Source organism: Condylura cristata, unplaced genomic scaffold (assembly GCF_000260355.1).
Source record: "Condylura cristata isolate star-nosed mole 26May11 unplaced genomic scaffold, ConCri1.0 scaffold00015, whole genome shotgun sequence".
NCBI classification, from domain to species: Eukaryota; Metazoa; Chordata; class Mammalia; order Eulipotyphla; family Talpidae; genus Condylura; species Condylura cristata.
Genome location: NW_004567116.1, coordinates 8789162 through 8804760, shown reverse-complemented (window position 1 = coordinate 8804760; position 15599 = coordinate 8789162). Strand labels below are relative to the sequence as shown.

Below are 15599 nucleotides of genomic sequence, written 5' to 3'. Positions count from 1 at the left end.
GAGATCTGCTCCCTCCAGTGTGCCCCAGCCAGCAAATAAGCTTGGCACCCTCACTTTCCTTCTTTGGAAACAGAGGAGGAGTCTGTTAATTGTTGCTATTAAAAAGTCAGGCAGCTCCTCAGGTGAGGGGCTGTCAGCTTGTCAGCCTAGAGCCGGCAACGACGCCCACCTTGGGTGAATTAGGCAGGACGGGTGGGCTGGAGCAGAGGGTCCTGCATGTCCACTGCCATCTTTGGTGGAGCCTAGTGGTAGGACACTTAGGAAATCCTTGTCTACATATAATCACCACATTTTGCTTGGCCTATCTTCATGGTCACCAACACAAAAATGGAATTATACAGGAAATATAAATGGGCAAAATCAGCTCAGTACAGACTAAAGCCTAAGGAAAGTCCAAGCTCTTACTAAATGGGCAAAATCATTCAACTCTTGCTGGTTGTTGTTATGTGGGAACACAAGGCAGATCTTATCATATGCTTAATAGAATCCAGAAATCTGGACTTATGTGGAAAAAGCTGAAAAGTCTGTTAAAAATGTGGAGACCAAATAAAGGTACCTAAAGGATATTTTGTGATTTTTCAGGCTACTCTAACACCTCAGCCACTAAAGTCAAATTCACTCAAGTGAACACATTACCAGGAGTGCTCCCAAGGAGGAGCAGTGGATACTTCTCCCTCCCATAAATATGTAAGAAATCCAGGAAAAGGAGAAGCTACCTACCTGCACAGCTCTAATGGGCTAGGACGGATTACAATAAGCAAAGCGTATTATGCAAACAGAACCCCATGCAGCTGGTGTTATTGTCTTAGCAAAACCTCCAACGCACCCTTTAGAGCACTACCTTGAACAGAAACAGGAAAGGAGATTTGAAGGGGGAACAATGAACACATGGGAAATTGCTCCCAATGTATTTCCAGTACATAGGTATATCCCACTGTAATCCCTGGAACACTAACACTGAGAACCAACAGAAGCAATCTTTTCAAGGTCTCTGTGTATACAACACTCACAGCCTGCTCTACAGCATTCAGTCCCCGAGAGAGGGGTAATGGGGGCTAATTTAGATCAGGCTAACAAGTGCTCATTTGACCTGAAGTGGAGGAAGGGCTGTATGTCAAGTCCACTGTCTAGAGGACCTGAAGACTCACATCCCCTACATGAGGCAAGCCTCCACACTTGCATATAATTCCCAAGTCAGATAGATAGTGAGCCCGGAAAACCCTGCTTCAGGGCAGACAGCAAAGGAAACCCGAAACTATGTAGCTAAAAGAGCCAATAAATAAGACATCTAATCCAAAGTAGAGAGAGCAAGTGTGGGAACCACCCCCCACCCCTTCCAGGCCTTCATTATCATAATGGTTTCTGTTACTATAGCACCTGACTCTCATCCAAATCACTTTCACATAAAGCAGGAACTGGCAAATCATGGCTTGGTGGCCACATTAGGCATGCTGCCCAAATCTGAGAATTTTTAAAAGTTTTTTAAAACAGCTGAAGAACACCAAAGGGAGATTTTCATGTTACATGAAAATCACATCTATGTCCATTAAGTAAGGTTTTATGGGCACACAGACACACACTCACAAAGCTATCTATGGCCATTTTCAGGCTAAGCAAAGTTCAACAGTTGCAGAGATTGTATGGCCTAAAAACCTAAAATATTTATTATTTATCTGTTATAGAAAAAGTTTGGTAAGCACTAATTTAAAGTATACATATAGACAGGATCACTCAGAACTCAGGGAGGCTTTTCAAATACAATGTGACTTTATTGAAAAGGTAAGCAATGAATGTAAAAAAAAAAAAGATTAATAGCAATAGTACCTCTCCACTGCTGCAATACTAAGCCACTGTTTCAGAGAATGCAGCAGATCTATACACACCAATATGTGAAAAATGTCATGACCTATTAAGTGAAATATATAAGCAATGAAACACAACATTAGCATGATTGCATTTTTACAAATAAAATATTTTCATTTGTAAGGATGATCTGGAGTTAGTACAAAATGTTGACAATGGTTAGCACTACATAAAATATTCACGTTCTGGCCCTCCCTGGTGGTGTAGCCAGCTAAAGCTCAACACTGCAAGCGAGCCACAGTCATGTGGCTCTGCAGACCTCTCTTGACCCATCTGCTGCTCCCCTCAGTAGAGTACTTCATTAGTCTGCCTGTTCTTCTCCCCGCTCTGTCTCTGGTGAATTCTCTCACCACCCCTGTACCTTGTACCCACGTTCTGTATGCATAAATCTTTAAAAAAAAAAAAAGATATTCACTTTCTATATCATACATCTCAGTAAAGTTTGATTTTTTAAATTAATGAATGTTATTAGTTTTGTAAGTAGGAAAAAATAAACATTTGAAAATTTTCATTTATGATCCTTTGCTCACTATATAATTTTTAGACCAGACACTCCCTCAATTTCTGAAACATACCATCATATTTGGTAAAAGGGAGGGAGGAGAGTCTTTGTTACAGATATATATCTGCTAAGATTTATTTATTTAGCAACTGTTCATCCAAATACTTTGGGCCTTTCTAATTCTGACACAATCACTGGCTCCCTTCTGGTTTTCACCAGTCTCAAGACACAAATTAATCTAAAAATGTGTGATGCTGGTCTTAGTTTAATTTATCCTATTTAGCAGAACCTCTTCAGTCTATTCTCAATTAGCAGCCACAGTGATCCTTTTAAAATATAAGATCATGCTACTCCATTTCAGACAGCTTCCCAATCACTCAGAATAAGAGGTAAAATCCCTTAAATGCCTGAAAAAGGCTTGCATAATCTGGTTCCAATTACCTCTCTAGCTTCATCTTCTATCACTCCATCCTTTGCTGTGCTGCAGTCAAGTGTATCAGGGACTGTGTATTTGCTCTTCTCAAGATCTAGAATGCACTTGCCCCAGTGTCTCAGAGTTTACTTCTTTTAGGTCTCTGCTCCAATGTCACTTTATCAGATTTCCTTTGATAACTTTATTTAACACTATATCCTTCCACCCAGCACCCCTAGCATAGTGAATTATTTTATGGATTTGTCTTCTTTCCCCCATGAAAATGAAAGGCTTACTGCTGGTGCGTAAGTGGTATCTGGTACACAGTGGGTTACTGGTAAATATTTGTCAAGTGAGTGAATGAATGAATGAAGCACAGTGGTAATTTCACAAGCCCAATTCCCAGGGTTACAGTTAAGAGCCAGGCTTATGCATGGGGCAAGCCACACACAAGCTTCTTGGTTACCGCTCTAGGTTCTGGGTTTACATTTCCCCCAGCTTCCCTTCCCCTCTCTTAAAATTAATTTACTTAATTCTACCATCAGCTTTATCTCCTTTTTGATATCTTAATATCTGGGTTTCTCTTGTCCCAAAAGGAGCAACTCCTGGTTTGCCCTTACCACAGATTCTCCTGTTAAGGATTCTTCCTCATTCTTTGTCCTCAAACACTAAACTGCTTAGTAAGAATAGAAATTAAGAATTCCATCACTTGTTTAGGGGAATAATTAATTAGAAGTAAAGCGAAACTCTTTTAATATATGAATATAGCTTCCTGCCTAGGGAAAAAAAAACTAAAAATATCTTAAAATGTAAAAAAGATTCCTAGTCATGTTCAGACCCCAAAATGAAAAAAGATAAGAACGTTCACTTTTCAACCCCCAAATATCCTACTTTTATTAAGCAAATTCCATGAAAGCCTTCCTTAGAAACAAGGAACCAACAGCAAACAGAACCTTCACATTTAATTTGATTTATTCACATCGAATTTGGACTTTACCAAGAATAAGTACACCATCATTCAAATTCAGAGTCATTAAGGAAGGGGGAAAAAAAAAACACTGGCAAAGATATTAGTGTCACTGAGATGCAGGCCAAAGACCGACAAAATGGTCTCAAGAGGAGGCTATACGTGATGCCAGGAGGCTATACATGATGCCAGTACATTTAAGGACTGTGCAGACCCCAAGTCATCCAAGTTATTATTAAGGACAGGTGACTAGGTGCATGAGACCATCAATACACAAGTTAGTGACCATACAACACAGTAGAGGAATAAATTCTAGGTGACAGTAGCTCAAGTTACAGCAGTGTCTGCCACACACAACTCAAGGTAATGAGTTAAGTCAACAAGTACTTATTGAACCAACCACTCACTCTCCCTTAAACTAAAGCATGGGATAAAATACAACTTTTTACTAAAAATGTCAAAAAGGATTTTACAACTGCAAACTGCAAGCTGCAAGGGCTATCATTTCAATTCCATTTGTCCAATTCAACTAACGTTAAGCATCGACTGTGTGTCAGGCAGTATTCAAGGTTACACTAGGGATACAGAGACACTCACTGGCCTCAGGGAACTTAACGACTAGCACAGGAAACAAGTACTTTTGTGTTCTGGGTGCAACATCACAAGGAAGTATCTATATTTAGTACATATGCAGCAAAGAGAAGGAAGTAATTATTTGGACAATTAGGAAAAGTGCTCTGCTATGTTTTGAATAAATTGGGCATAATCCCCCTTTCCAAAGAAACCTGGTTGGATTTAAATATATAAAACTTTAAGATGATCGAGCTGAGAAGACTGGTACTTCCCAAATTTTTAGGTTGCCTTCTCCCTCTCATGGACCTAGGACCAGCTCTGCAGACAAATCCTTTTATTTGACTCCATTAATGTTTCTGCTCAGAAGTCCCTGGAGAATCCCATATAAGTTTGTTGGCCCACAAAGTCTGAAGCTCCAGATTGACCCAAACTCCAAAGCAATTCGCACACACACTCACTGACTCACTCACTCTTAGAATTCTAATGAGGGGGCCTTCCCTGGTGGAGCAATGGGATAAATCTCAGCACGATCAAGGTGTGGGCAGCCACTGCAGCCCTAGTTGGATCCCCAGCTATGGGGGTGATCCATATGGCGTGGCAGTCGTTTCCTGATCTGCTCATTGCACCCCTCAGCAATGTATTTCAGCCAATCTGCCTGTTCTGCTCCCCACTCTATCTCTGGTGAACACTCACCCCCCCACCCCGTACCTCTGGCCTGTACCCCAGTTCCATATGTATAAATAAATCTTAAAAAAAAAAAAAAAGAATTCTGATGAGGGCCTCTGATTCTAACTTCTGACATTTGAGGCCAAATTTTATGCTATCACTGTTCACATGTTCCCCAATCTTCCTCAATTATAACAGGCAGATAAAGAACAGAAGACACCAGTTCTCAGAACACAGTCAGTCTCCCTTGAATACTTCAGGTCCAAGGTCTTACCTATCTAGAGAAGAAATGCAGGAACAATTGAATTAGGAAAGATTTTGCCATATTTTAAACTCCAATTTGTTGGGATGTTAACAGTGAACTTCCCTAACTGGGGTCACTGTAAAAGAACTCATCAATTCCATTTTATGGAAAAATAGCCAAAAGAGTATGTTTCCCTAACAACATTGTGTTGGTTACAATTTTACCCAGACACAATAGTCTATCAGCCCTCCAATCTCTTACAAATTGACTGAAGATAAAGAGCCCTCTCAGTTAAGACCTATAGGAGCAGCAGAGGTTTGCATGGAGAAAACTACTCTATAAAAGTACTAATTTCAAATGAAGAAAAGGACAACCTCTTTAGGATCCAAGGTTTCAATTTGACCTTTGCTACAAGCGCCTCTTTAACAAGTCACTTCTCTCTGCAGCTGAGGTTTCTCATCTATTTTTAAAAAAGAGAGAGCAGGCCCTTCCTGGTGGCACACTAGTTAAAGCACAGCACCGCAATCTGCTGCAAGCTGGCTGCTGCTTCAGTTTGAGTTCAATCCCCCCACCACGCGGTGCAGGAGACCTTTCCTATCTCGCCCGCTGCACCCCTCAACAGTGTACTTCGGCAGTCAGCCTGTTTTGCTCCCCACTCTGTCTCTGGTGAATCCTCTCACCGCTCCTGCACCTCTGGCCTGTACCCCATACCCTGGTCTGTATGCATAAATAAATAAATCTTTGAGAAAGAAAAATAAATAAAAAGGTGATATGTGGTGCGGGGGGGGGGGAGAAGCTGAACTAAATAAACTCTAGGTTTTATATACACTTTTAAGATGTCATTGAAAACATTTTCTTATTCCTAATACCAACTTTCAAAACTACAGCAATACCTGCTTTAAGGAGATAGAATATCCTGAACTTTTTCCGCTAGGTCCTGGGATGAAAGAAATTTCTTCTGGTAAAGTATAGAGTCTGCCAGCCAAGTTATAAATTGTCAGCTGGAATCAGCCTACAAAGACAGCTCACCCACCTTCCATTGCCCACAGGCAAAAGGAGACAAACTGTGTTCTGATTACTACCCCTAGGCAACAGAGCTATACTGAAATACACACTTGTGCTTAATATGCTATTTGCAAACACTAGTAATTATATCAGCAGTACCAGGGATCAAAACATGCCTCCTTAGTCTATCTCCCACAACAAGGCCAATAAAGCAAACGCTCTCCCTACTAGTAGACGGCACATACAGCAGACACCTTTTCTTCCCTGTCAGTCTAGCACAGTGGCCGCAGCAGCCCAACAGCGACACCTGCTGGGGAAATCTTAGCAAGGACTGGCTCACCGGCTAGACAAGGGGGCGTGGGGCGGGCCTTCCGAAGGTAAACATGCAGATTAGCGCCAGTTTGTATTAGTAAGCACACTAGGATGCAGCCTTTCAATTGACAAAGAGGTGATGGTTCTTCTTTAAAAGGTATGTACCATGAATATTTTATACAATGTACCTCATTTTTGAAAGGGCTGTCATTTTTCACACTATACCACCACATCTTAAAGGACCGGAAACTAATTCCATAAATAATCAATATATTAACATACCACTTTACAATGAGACATACATAATTTGTATATTTTAAAAGAAAAAATATATAAATTTTTACATCTAGATGATCAGGGACTTCATATTCTACAATATATATCTTTACATGTTTGCACTTTAAATTAGAAACACATACTTTTGGTCTATTAAATTTTTTGGTAGAATCTGTAATAATTTCTGGGTTGTAAATAGTCTACTATTTTAAGAAATGACTGTTTACATCTAAATTAACTAAAACTAAAAAAATTATAGACTTTCTCAGATCACAATAGGTACATTTCAAATACTTAATCACCTTGTGGCTAGTGGCTACTATATAGAATATATAATATTTCCATCACTGCTTTAGAGAAACATACTGGAGTATTTCAGATGAACTGATATGATGTCTGGGTGGTAAGAATGGATAAGGGACAGAGACAAAAGGTGGCTAGCTATATAAGTGTTGATAAACTTTGAAATCAGGATGAGAGTCTTATCACACTTTTCATTTTTATATGCTTGAAGATGGCCATAGTAAAAAGTTTAAAGAAGAAAAATATTTAAATAAGAAAGGTACACCTAAAAATATGGTTGTTACACGAGAAATACACCATGGATGATGGTTTGCTAAAATCTTTAGTCCTGCAAAAAAAGTTCACATACCCACTAGTAACCTACTATGCAACCTTTAACAAGAAACTCAACTTGTCTCTGGGCCTCACTTTCCTTAAATTGTTAAAATGGGAAAATTGTGCACCTCCCTGGAGGCACAGGGATTAAAGTCCCAGAGATAGCAAGCTATCACCAGCCACTGCAGTGCCCAGTTTGATCCCTGGCCAGGGAGCTGACCCACAGGGCATAAGCAGAGCTCTCCTGCCTTGCCTGCTGCTCCCCTCAGCAGCGTATTTCAGTCGACCAGCCTCTTCTGCTCCCCAATCTGTCTCTGGTGAATCTTCTCACCTGCAACTCTGGCCTTCATCCCAGTTCTTGTATGTATTAATAAATAAAATAAACCTTTAAAAATTTAAAAATAAATAAAATGGGAAATGTGCCTTGCATGCAAAGCAAGAACATGGTTACTAACATACAATAGGCCCTTAGTTGTTACCTGTAATTATTATCAAACAGTAGAATTTATTTTATTTAGAATTTATTTTAAATACTCTGGTATTTCTAAGAACAGCACACCAGGAAGTACTGCTAGAATAGGATGGACAAAGGCTAACCTGAAGTCCAGTGGTACTATGGCAACAGGCGCTGGCACCTTTCAGAGTAGTCATTGAGAACCATCGCTTCACGGCTACCTTTAATAAACTTGTGAATGCCTGCTATACCCCAAGCACTATGTTTGCCGCCTTCTCACCTCTCTTCATAAACAGGTAGAACAGTCTCAAGCTTCTGATGTGAGCCATTATGAGAGGCAAAATATTCCAAGGCCAAGAGCTTCAGGAGATGTAAATCCAGAGAGGGTTCAAAATATGGGCCAAGTACAACCTACAGCACATGCCCTCCACCTCGAGCCCATCTGCCTCTCCTTCCTTAGCAGCTGCCCACTAGCTCACACTCACCCTGCCCTTCATCCTGAGTATGCGCTCTTCTCCTAAAATAAAAGTTCTCTCTCCAAAGATTCTTCTTTCAAGATTAATTTTGCAAAGTCTTCTTTGATACTTCCCTTTCTCTAATATTAGATTACATTGTCTCAGTTTCGTAGAAAGCATTTGGTCATCTACATGTGTGCCACAATTTCCTATGAATACATCTCTATAATAACAGGTATCTTTCCACTGGACAAAGACCAGGCACCATGCTTGGTTTTTATTCCCCACAGTGCCTAGGGCTGTGCTGCAAAAACTGTAATCATTCAACAAATATTTATTAATTGGGTAACTCGCTAAAACATCCTCCCAAAATAACAAGTACATTATGTGCCCAATCCATATTCCCACCCTTGTCTTCAGAAGCTTATGTCAGAGAAATTTCAGTTGCTTCAACAGAGGATGTAATGCAGAGCAATATGCTGTTTGGATCCAACAGGCATATTCTGGGAGTTGGTGATTACGCTAGATTTGACCTTTACAAAATTACAGAAAGAAGTCCCTAATAAATCAAGATAGATGCGCACACAGCCATACATGGAACATGTGGTGGGCGATCAGCTACACCCACTCTGTTGCTTCCATGAAAGAGCTGCCTGGGATGCCAATCTGAGGATGGAGAGGCCTTCCTTCTATGAATTCTTCTTCCCCACTCCAGGGTGAAAGTCCATCTGGAAGATCCACTCAAAGAATCTTCATGTAGCAACTAACTTGCTATCCAAAATTATATCTCTAAAAAAATACAAACTTTTTTTTGATACACATACACATATATGTATTTTTTTTCTTTTCCTTTTGTCAAGAGAAACATCAGGTTTAAGAAGTGAGCATAATCATTGTTCAAACTAACACGATTAAAGAAGCATACTAATCTGTTCCAAGATGGGTTCTTTTCCACTACTTACTTTGAGGCACTCTGGGACATTTTCTTGTTTCACAAGAAGGCATGAAAATACAGTCCTTCAAAGAGATCAAAAAGCAGGACAGAGAAGTGAGCTGCTTTATCTCCTCATGCCTCTCTAACCCAGTGGACAGTGTCCTTTAAAGCTAAAGATTCCATGAGCTTAACCAGAAAAGGAACTAGCAGAGCCAAAACTCACACTCTTAACCCTATTCAGTGACTGCCACCAGAACAAGATCTTCCAAGAAGATGCCACTGAAACTAAAGAGATGAGAACCAGATATATGGGGGTCCCACAGACTCCGGATACAGCCTCAGCATTGGTAGGATTGAAGGGAAAGATTTAAGGAGAAAAGTAAGGGTGCAGGAGTCGACAGGAAAATACCTGCTTACCTCCTGAGTGAATCTTCCTCAGAGCTTTCCTCAGGCATATCCTGATGTAAGGCCTCCTGTGATACAGTTCCAGATCTGCTGGACTGGGTGTAAATTCTTTCCCAGTGGCCTGTCTCCTGATTGAAGGCCACCCCCACAGTCCTCTCCTCCTGTGGACTAGCAGAGCTACTCAGCTCCAGCCTGCTGGAGCTGGGTGTTTGGCCCTCAGTCCGCTCAAGAGGTGGCAACTGGCTGCCACTTGATGGCATGCCCTCAAAGGTACTGGGCACCTGCCAGGAGGAGCTGGCCTCGCCAGAGGAGTAGTTCGATGTGGTTCTTTCCCAACGCAGGGTATCATTGTTGAAAGTCAGCAGATTGTGGCAAGCACGGCAGCGGTTCAGGTGGCCACGGGACAGGTTGGAGTTGTTTTCACTGCTGTGTGGGGTGGGTTGGTGGGAAGGGCCGGGCCTCTCAGACTCAATGTTATTGTTGAGCATTTCCTGGGCCTGCTGGGTCTGGGGGGCCTCCCCACTCAGACTCTGGTCCAGTTCCTGAAGTCGGTCATACTCCAAAAAGAAGCGCCTCAGATCACACTGAAGCTCATGGCGAATGCTGCCTGAGTTGTTTTGGCTGGAGCCATTCCCTCCCTCCGACTCAGCTGCCAACCCTGAAGTTGGAAAACCTCTCCCTTCTGTGGCTGAGGTGTACACAGATGCTTGAGAGCCTCCTTCCTGCTGTCTTAGCACAGACAGCAAACTCACAGATGAGGCACTGGTCCTGGGTGGGGGCATGGAGTCCGCCTCAGAGCGGGAGTTCAGAGTGAGCACTGTCCGGGTCCACTCAGATCCTGTCAGTCCAGGAGCTATTTCGCGATGGTACCTAGAAGGATGGCTAGCCAGAGGGCCTCCCAAAGAGCGGCGGGTGGGACCTAGACTGAGGTTGCGGAGCGTGTTGCCGGCAGTGCTGCTCTGGACTGTACTGAAGGCAGACGGCCGGTTCAGGAGGCCCTGGTCCTGCTGCGTTGATGAGGCCTGCTCCGGGGGATGGAAGGGCTCGGTCTGTACAAAAGAAAAGGAAGGGGTAGTAGCCCTGGCGGAAGCAGGGGGGACACTGTCCTGGTGTGGCAAGAGGGAAGGAACTCGAGTGCCAGAGCAGCGGCTGCAAAGGCACAGGATCCCAAGGTGCTGGCAGCACTCAGCTGTGGGGTAACTGACCCGCTGTCGGAGCCTGATGTAAGCGGAAGTCCTGGGGCGCTCCGTGGAGGGCTGAGGGGGAGGCGGTGGGGGTGAGGGGGTAGCAGAATCTTGCACTGTGCTTTGCTCTCCCACCTGGATGCCAGAGGAGCGGGAGGACAGCATGTGCAGGAAATTGTGAAGGAGAGGCGTCCGGCGAACTGGCTGCGATTGCAGGAGGGCACGCTGACGGTAGTGGGATAATTCTGTTCCATCTATAGGGATCTCTGGTTCGTCATCACCCTGCAACGTGGACCAAGGTGAAGCAGGGAGCAAGGCAGTTAAGTAGAAACTCCAGGTAAATCAAGACAGACTAACTTCTTCAAATCATCCAAGGAAAACAACCGTTATCGATAGGTAACAACTCTACCTACCCCTGAAGCACTGACAACTGGCTGCAGATTCAGAATCATATTCACTTCCAATTAGCAACATTTCTGAATGTGTACAGCTGGCAAACCAATGCTATTACAAAAGGCATCTCCACGACATGGAGCCCGTGAGGAGAAACAAAATGCCCACCAGCCAGAGGCACATGGCATGGCAGCTACCCACCACTCCTTGGCTACTTCTGGGGTCTTGGGGAAGGTTCAAAATTAACTGCCTTTAAACAAATATTGCTGCTAGTCTGAAAACAGTCTAAAGTCAGGTTTAAATTTTAACTGCAGAGAAACACTTGGGCATTGAAATTAAAATGCAATATAACCTGAACTAAAGCTCTAGCATAGAAAAGAACTCACAGTCAGACGGGGTTGAACTGCTGGCTCACTCACCTGCTGATTAGAGGGGTTAACGATGGCTGTGAGTAAGTAGTGTCCAAGAGGGTCAAATCTCACCAAACTGTAAACAAAGAGAAGACAGCAACACATATAAGAGAAAGCATGTTAACGGAGAAGAGGAAACCTGTGTTAAAATGTATAGCATTGTGGGCCCTCCTTGGTGGCGCAGCAGGTTGAAGCACAGCACTAAGAAGCTACAGCCACTTAAGCAAGAGTTCAATCCCCACCCCGGAGCTGACCCACATGGCGCGGCAGACCTCTCCTGACCCACCCACTGCTACCCTCAGCAGTGTACTTTGTCAGTTGGCCTGTTCTGCTCCCCACTCTGTCTCTGGTGAATCCTCTCACCGCCCCTGCACCTCTGTCCTGTACCCCAGTTCTGTACACATAAATAAATAAATCTTTAAAAAAAAAAAAGTATAGCACTGTTACTAGTAATTGTGAGATTACTCAGGTATCCATTCATGATAGAGACTTTCAAAATTCCAGAGATTAAAATAACAAGGCTCAATACTTATTACTTCCTTGCCTCCTACTTGCCAGAATAAGGGCTTATGTGTCAGAGAGACAATAATGTCAAAAAACAGCCAAGCTTCCACTCCAGGAAGCAGCTGCTCATGACAAGGAGCCCACCCTAACAGGAAAGCACAGGATATGCCCTCTACACATACTCTGTCACCTAAGTAGCTACACTAGCAAGAAGCATGAGTTCTAGTGACAATAAATGGTCTCAACGTCAAGTGATACATGTGTGGCTAGATAATTTATTTATATCCAGCTCCAAGACCAAGAGTTGATAGCATACTGACTGAGCAGGCAAGGTGTGTCTGGGATCTTGCCAGCTAGGTAGAAATCAATGAGCTGTCCGATGCATACTTACTTCTCCATCTTCTATTAGTTAAATATAGAAACCAGGGGTGAGAAAACACCTAACAAGTTATTTAAAATACCACCTGAGCTATGGTGATGGCACAGGGGTGACTTGGTGATGGGAAACCCGCGGGGATTACAATAGAGATGAAAAAAAAAAAAAAACTACAAAATGATGTAAAAATAAACTGTTATAAAATAAAAAATAAAATAAAATAAAATAAAATACCACCTGAACACCCTTCAGGTTTCCCAAATGTGTTTTAATCCAGACTCAGAGAGCTTTGAACCTAAAAAAGGTTCCAACAACCCTAACCTACACAGAACAAAAGATGAGGTCAGTAAGGAACACCAAAAATGAACAATGAAGGGTTCCCCAACTAATTGGTCAGCTATTTAAAAAGTAGAAAAAGTCTTAGAGGCTAACTCCTATTCTGGGCAGGGACAACGATCTGTCCCCTGAGGTGACAGCAGACATTAAGTGTTCTCAGTTGTTGGTCCCACGCCAGACATCACCGTTGGGCAGAGCACTCACCGGACCCGTTCCATTTCACTAGCTGTCTTCACCACAGCAAAGGGCTCCCGCCGACTCCAATCCCAGAAGTGGATCTCATTGGCAGTGGCAATCAGCAGGAGCTGAGCCGTAGGGTGGAAAGCCAGAGAAGCAATGGCATTGTTGCTATCTGTGAACCAGCTTTCACTGCCACCCTATAAATGAACCAATCCGAAATATTATCTGGTTACAAGCTGCCAGAAGGCTGGGATGTCAATTTTAAGAACAGTCCATTCAAGGGAAACTGACTTCTTGTAGGGCATACTTAAATAAGTCCTCTGTAAAAAGATGTTGAAAATCAATGATCTGAAAGAATCACCAATTCATCGGAAAAACACTATTATTAGCTCAATTCTCCAAGTCATCTACAATAACCAATGAGCACCTCTGCACAGTTCCTATTGCTGAAGTCTGAGAAGCCTCACACTTGGTACAGGACATGGTGCAGGACACAACACCCACTAGCCAATTACCAGTTCCAGAAACATCGTGCTTAGAGTACAATATAACCCTTGCTCTAAGTGAATAGAAACCATTCTGGACACATCTGAGGCTCCTGTACCGTGTCACAATGGGCAGGTAAAGGATTAGATTTCCTGTAAGTTCAGGAGGCAAAAGACTACACTGACCCAGATGTAGCCCTAGGAACCTGACTAGTCTCTCCTTCAGAGTTCAGAAGGCAATGATAAACAAGTCTCTGCATCTGAATACCAAGGAAAAGAAAATACTTACATGTAAATCCCAAATCCTAACCTCTCCATCTAGGCAACCAGAAGCAATAAGGCCTGAGATGGTGGGGTGGAAAGTGACACACCATGGAGTGCGGCGGTGTCCGATCAAAGAATGAACACACTTGCCGGTCTTCACCTCCGTAATATAGATGTTATGGTTCACATGGGTGGAGGCCAAGAGAGTCCTACAGAATCAGAGAGTATGAAGTGAATATGAGGCATGCGAGAAGATAACATACTCACTCCACTTTGTACAACACAGAAAACTGATTCCCCATCCCAGCATGAAAGAAAATATACCTTCGGCATTAGGCAGCATATTTATAAGCCACTAAAAGTTTTTGGTTTTTCCCAAAAGCTTTTCTCTGACCCCATATCACCTTCAGAGATTTATTTTTTCCAGCTGGAAAAACTATCATACCACTGGTGGCCAATATCACACAGGCAAATGATTGTTATTAAAATACTACAAGTTTTAGGGCCTCCCTGGTGACCTACAGGTTGGTTAAGTCTCAGTGTTATACTGCAGAGCTTGAATTTATTCCCCAGCCAGGGTGACCCACATGACACAGCAGACCTCTCCTGTCTTCTCCTGTTGCTCCCTCAGTGTACATTTCAGCAGATCCGCCTAGTCTGCTCCTTACTGTCACTGGAGGATTCTCTTCCTCCTGCACCACTGGCCTACACCCTAGTTCTTCTAATCAAAAAAAAACAAAACAAAACTGACAAGTTTTGATCTTCAATGTTCATAATTTCCTTTGCTTATTCCCATTAGTCCTCTCCCTTTTTGAAACACTGGCAAAGTTCAAACATGGTGCACGGTGACTGAAAGAGTCCTTAGAGACTTGACTTCAAGATCAAGCCAGGCCAAATTACAGAAAGCAGTGCTGTCACAAGTCTTGGGTTAATTATATATGAGTAGAAGGTACCTGTCTGGGCTGAAGGCCAGTAAAAAGGTAGAGCGTGGACTATCCGGCAGTTCTACTCTCTAGCAGGCAAAAAAAAAAAAATAGTTAAATACATTATTTATAAACTGTGGCTTAAAAGATCTCTCAAAAGATATAAGCCATTTTGGATCAGTATCCCCAGTATTAGCTTAAAAACTGGAGACAATGACCAGGTTACAAACTGAGAGAGAGAAATCTAAATTACCTTTAGGAAAAAGATACTTCAATATTTCTAACCCATAAATTCTTCCATATTTATAGAATGTTTCCTAAGTTAGATTTATCAATTCTCCCACAAAAAGCAAGTTACATGCCAAATTCTACTATAGCCCCTACAAGTCCTATGTCAAAAAAAACAAACATTTTCTTACCTTGCCCTCCCATTTCATCCATCGGGTTTTATCTTCCACCAACTCCTGCAGAAGCCGCTGCGCTCCGAAGGCTCGCGTGCCCCTTTCTCGCCCCCAGAGTATCCGGACAGCATTCTTCTCTGGAACAACCTTCATAGTGCTCAGGGGCCACTGTCACAGCAGTCACAGGAAGAGAAGGAGCAAACAATAGCTCCACACACCAATATAGCTAAACTGAGGCCATTTACGTCCTTGTAAGCTGTCCTCATGGAAATCTAAGGTGAAGAGAGATAGATATGTCAAACAACATCTATTCTGCAATTATCTACTAGAAGTGTCATTCTAGCTCAAAGAGGAAAGCATTCTTTCCATATCTACATTTTCTCAGAGAAGTCCCTTCTTCCAAAACAATTTTATCCTTGAATTCCTCTTATATCCTCCATAGTTCAGTTTTTTATAT

General features: G+C 42.6%; 1 protein-coding gene across 8 annotated transcripts in view; it reads right to left on the bottom strand.

Moving 5' to 3' along the window:
* The window catches only part of AMBRA1 (autophagy/beclin-1 regulator 1), a 168121-nt gene that overhangs the window by 116758 nt on the left and 35764 nt on the right, over positions 1–15599 (bottom strand). For 5 of the 8 annotated variants that reach the window (XM_012725502.1, XM_012725506.1, XM_012725503.1 and 2 more), the window contains 6 exons: positions 15161–15414; positions 14772–14830; positions 13844–14027; positions 13094–13266; positions 11683–11749; positions 9699–11152 (listed from right to left, as the gene is read on the bottom strand). In XM_012725502.1, the coding sequence (XP_012580956.1) occupies positions 9699–11152; positions 11683–11749; positions 13094–13266; positions 13844–14027; positions 14772–14830; positions 15161–15295 (2072 nt within the window). In that variant the 5' untranslated portion in view covers positions 15296–15414. The remainder of the gene's footprint in view (positions 1–9698; positions 11153–11682; positions 11750–13093; positions 13267–13843; positions 14028–14771; positions 14831–15160; positions 15415–15599) is intronic. The other 3 variants (XM_004682864.2, XM_004682863.2, XM_012725507.1) reach the window with 1 other exon arrangement.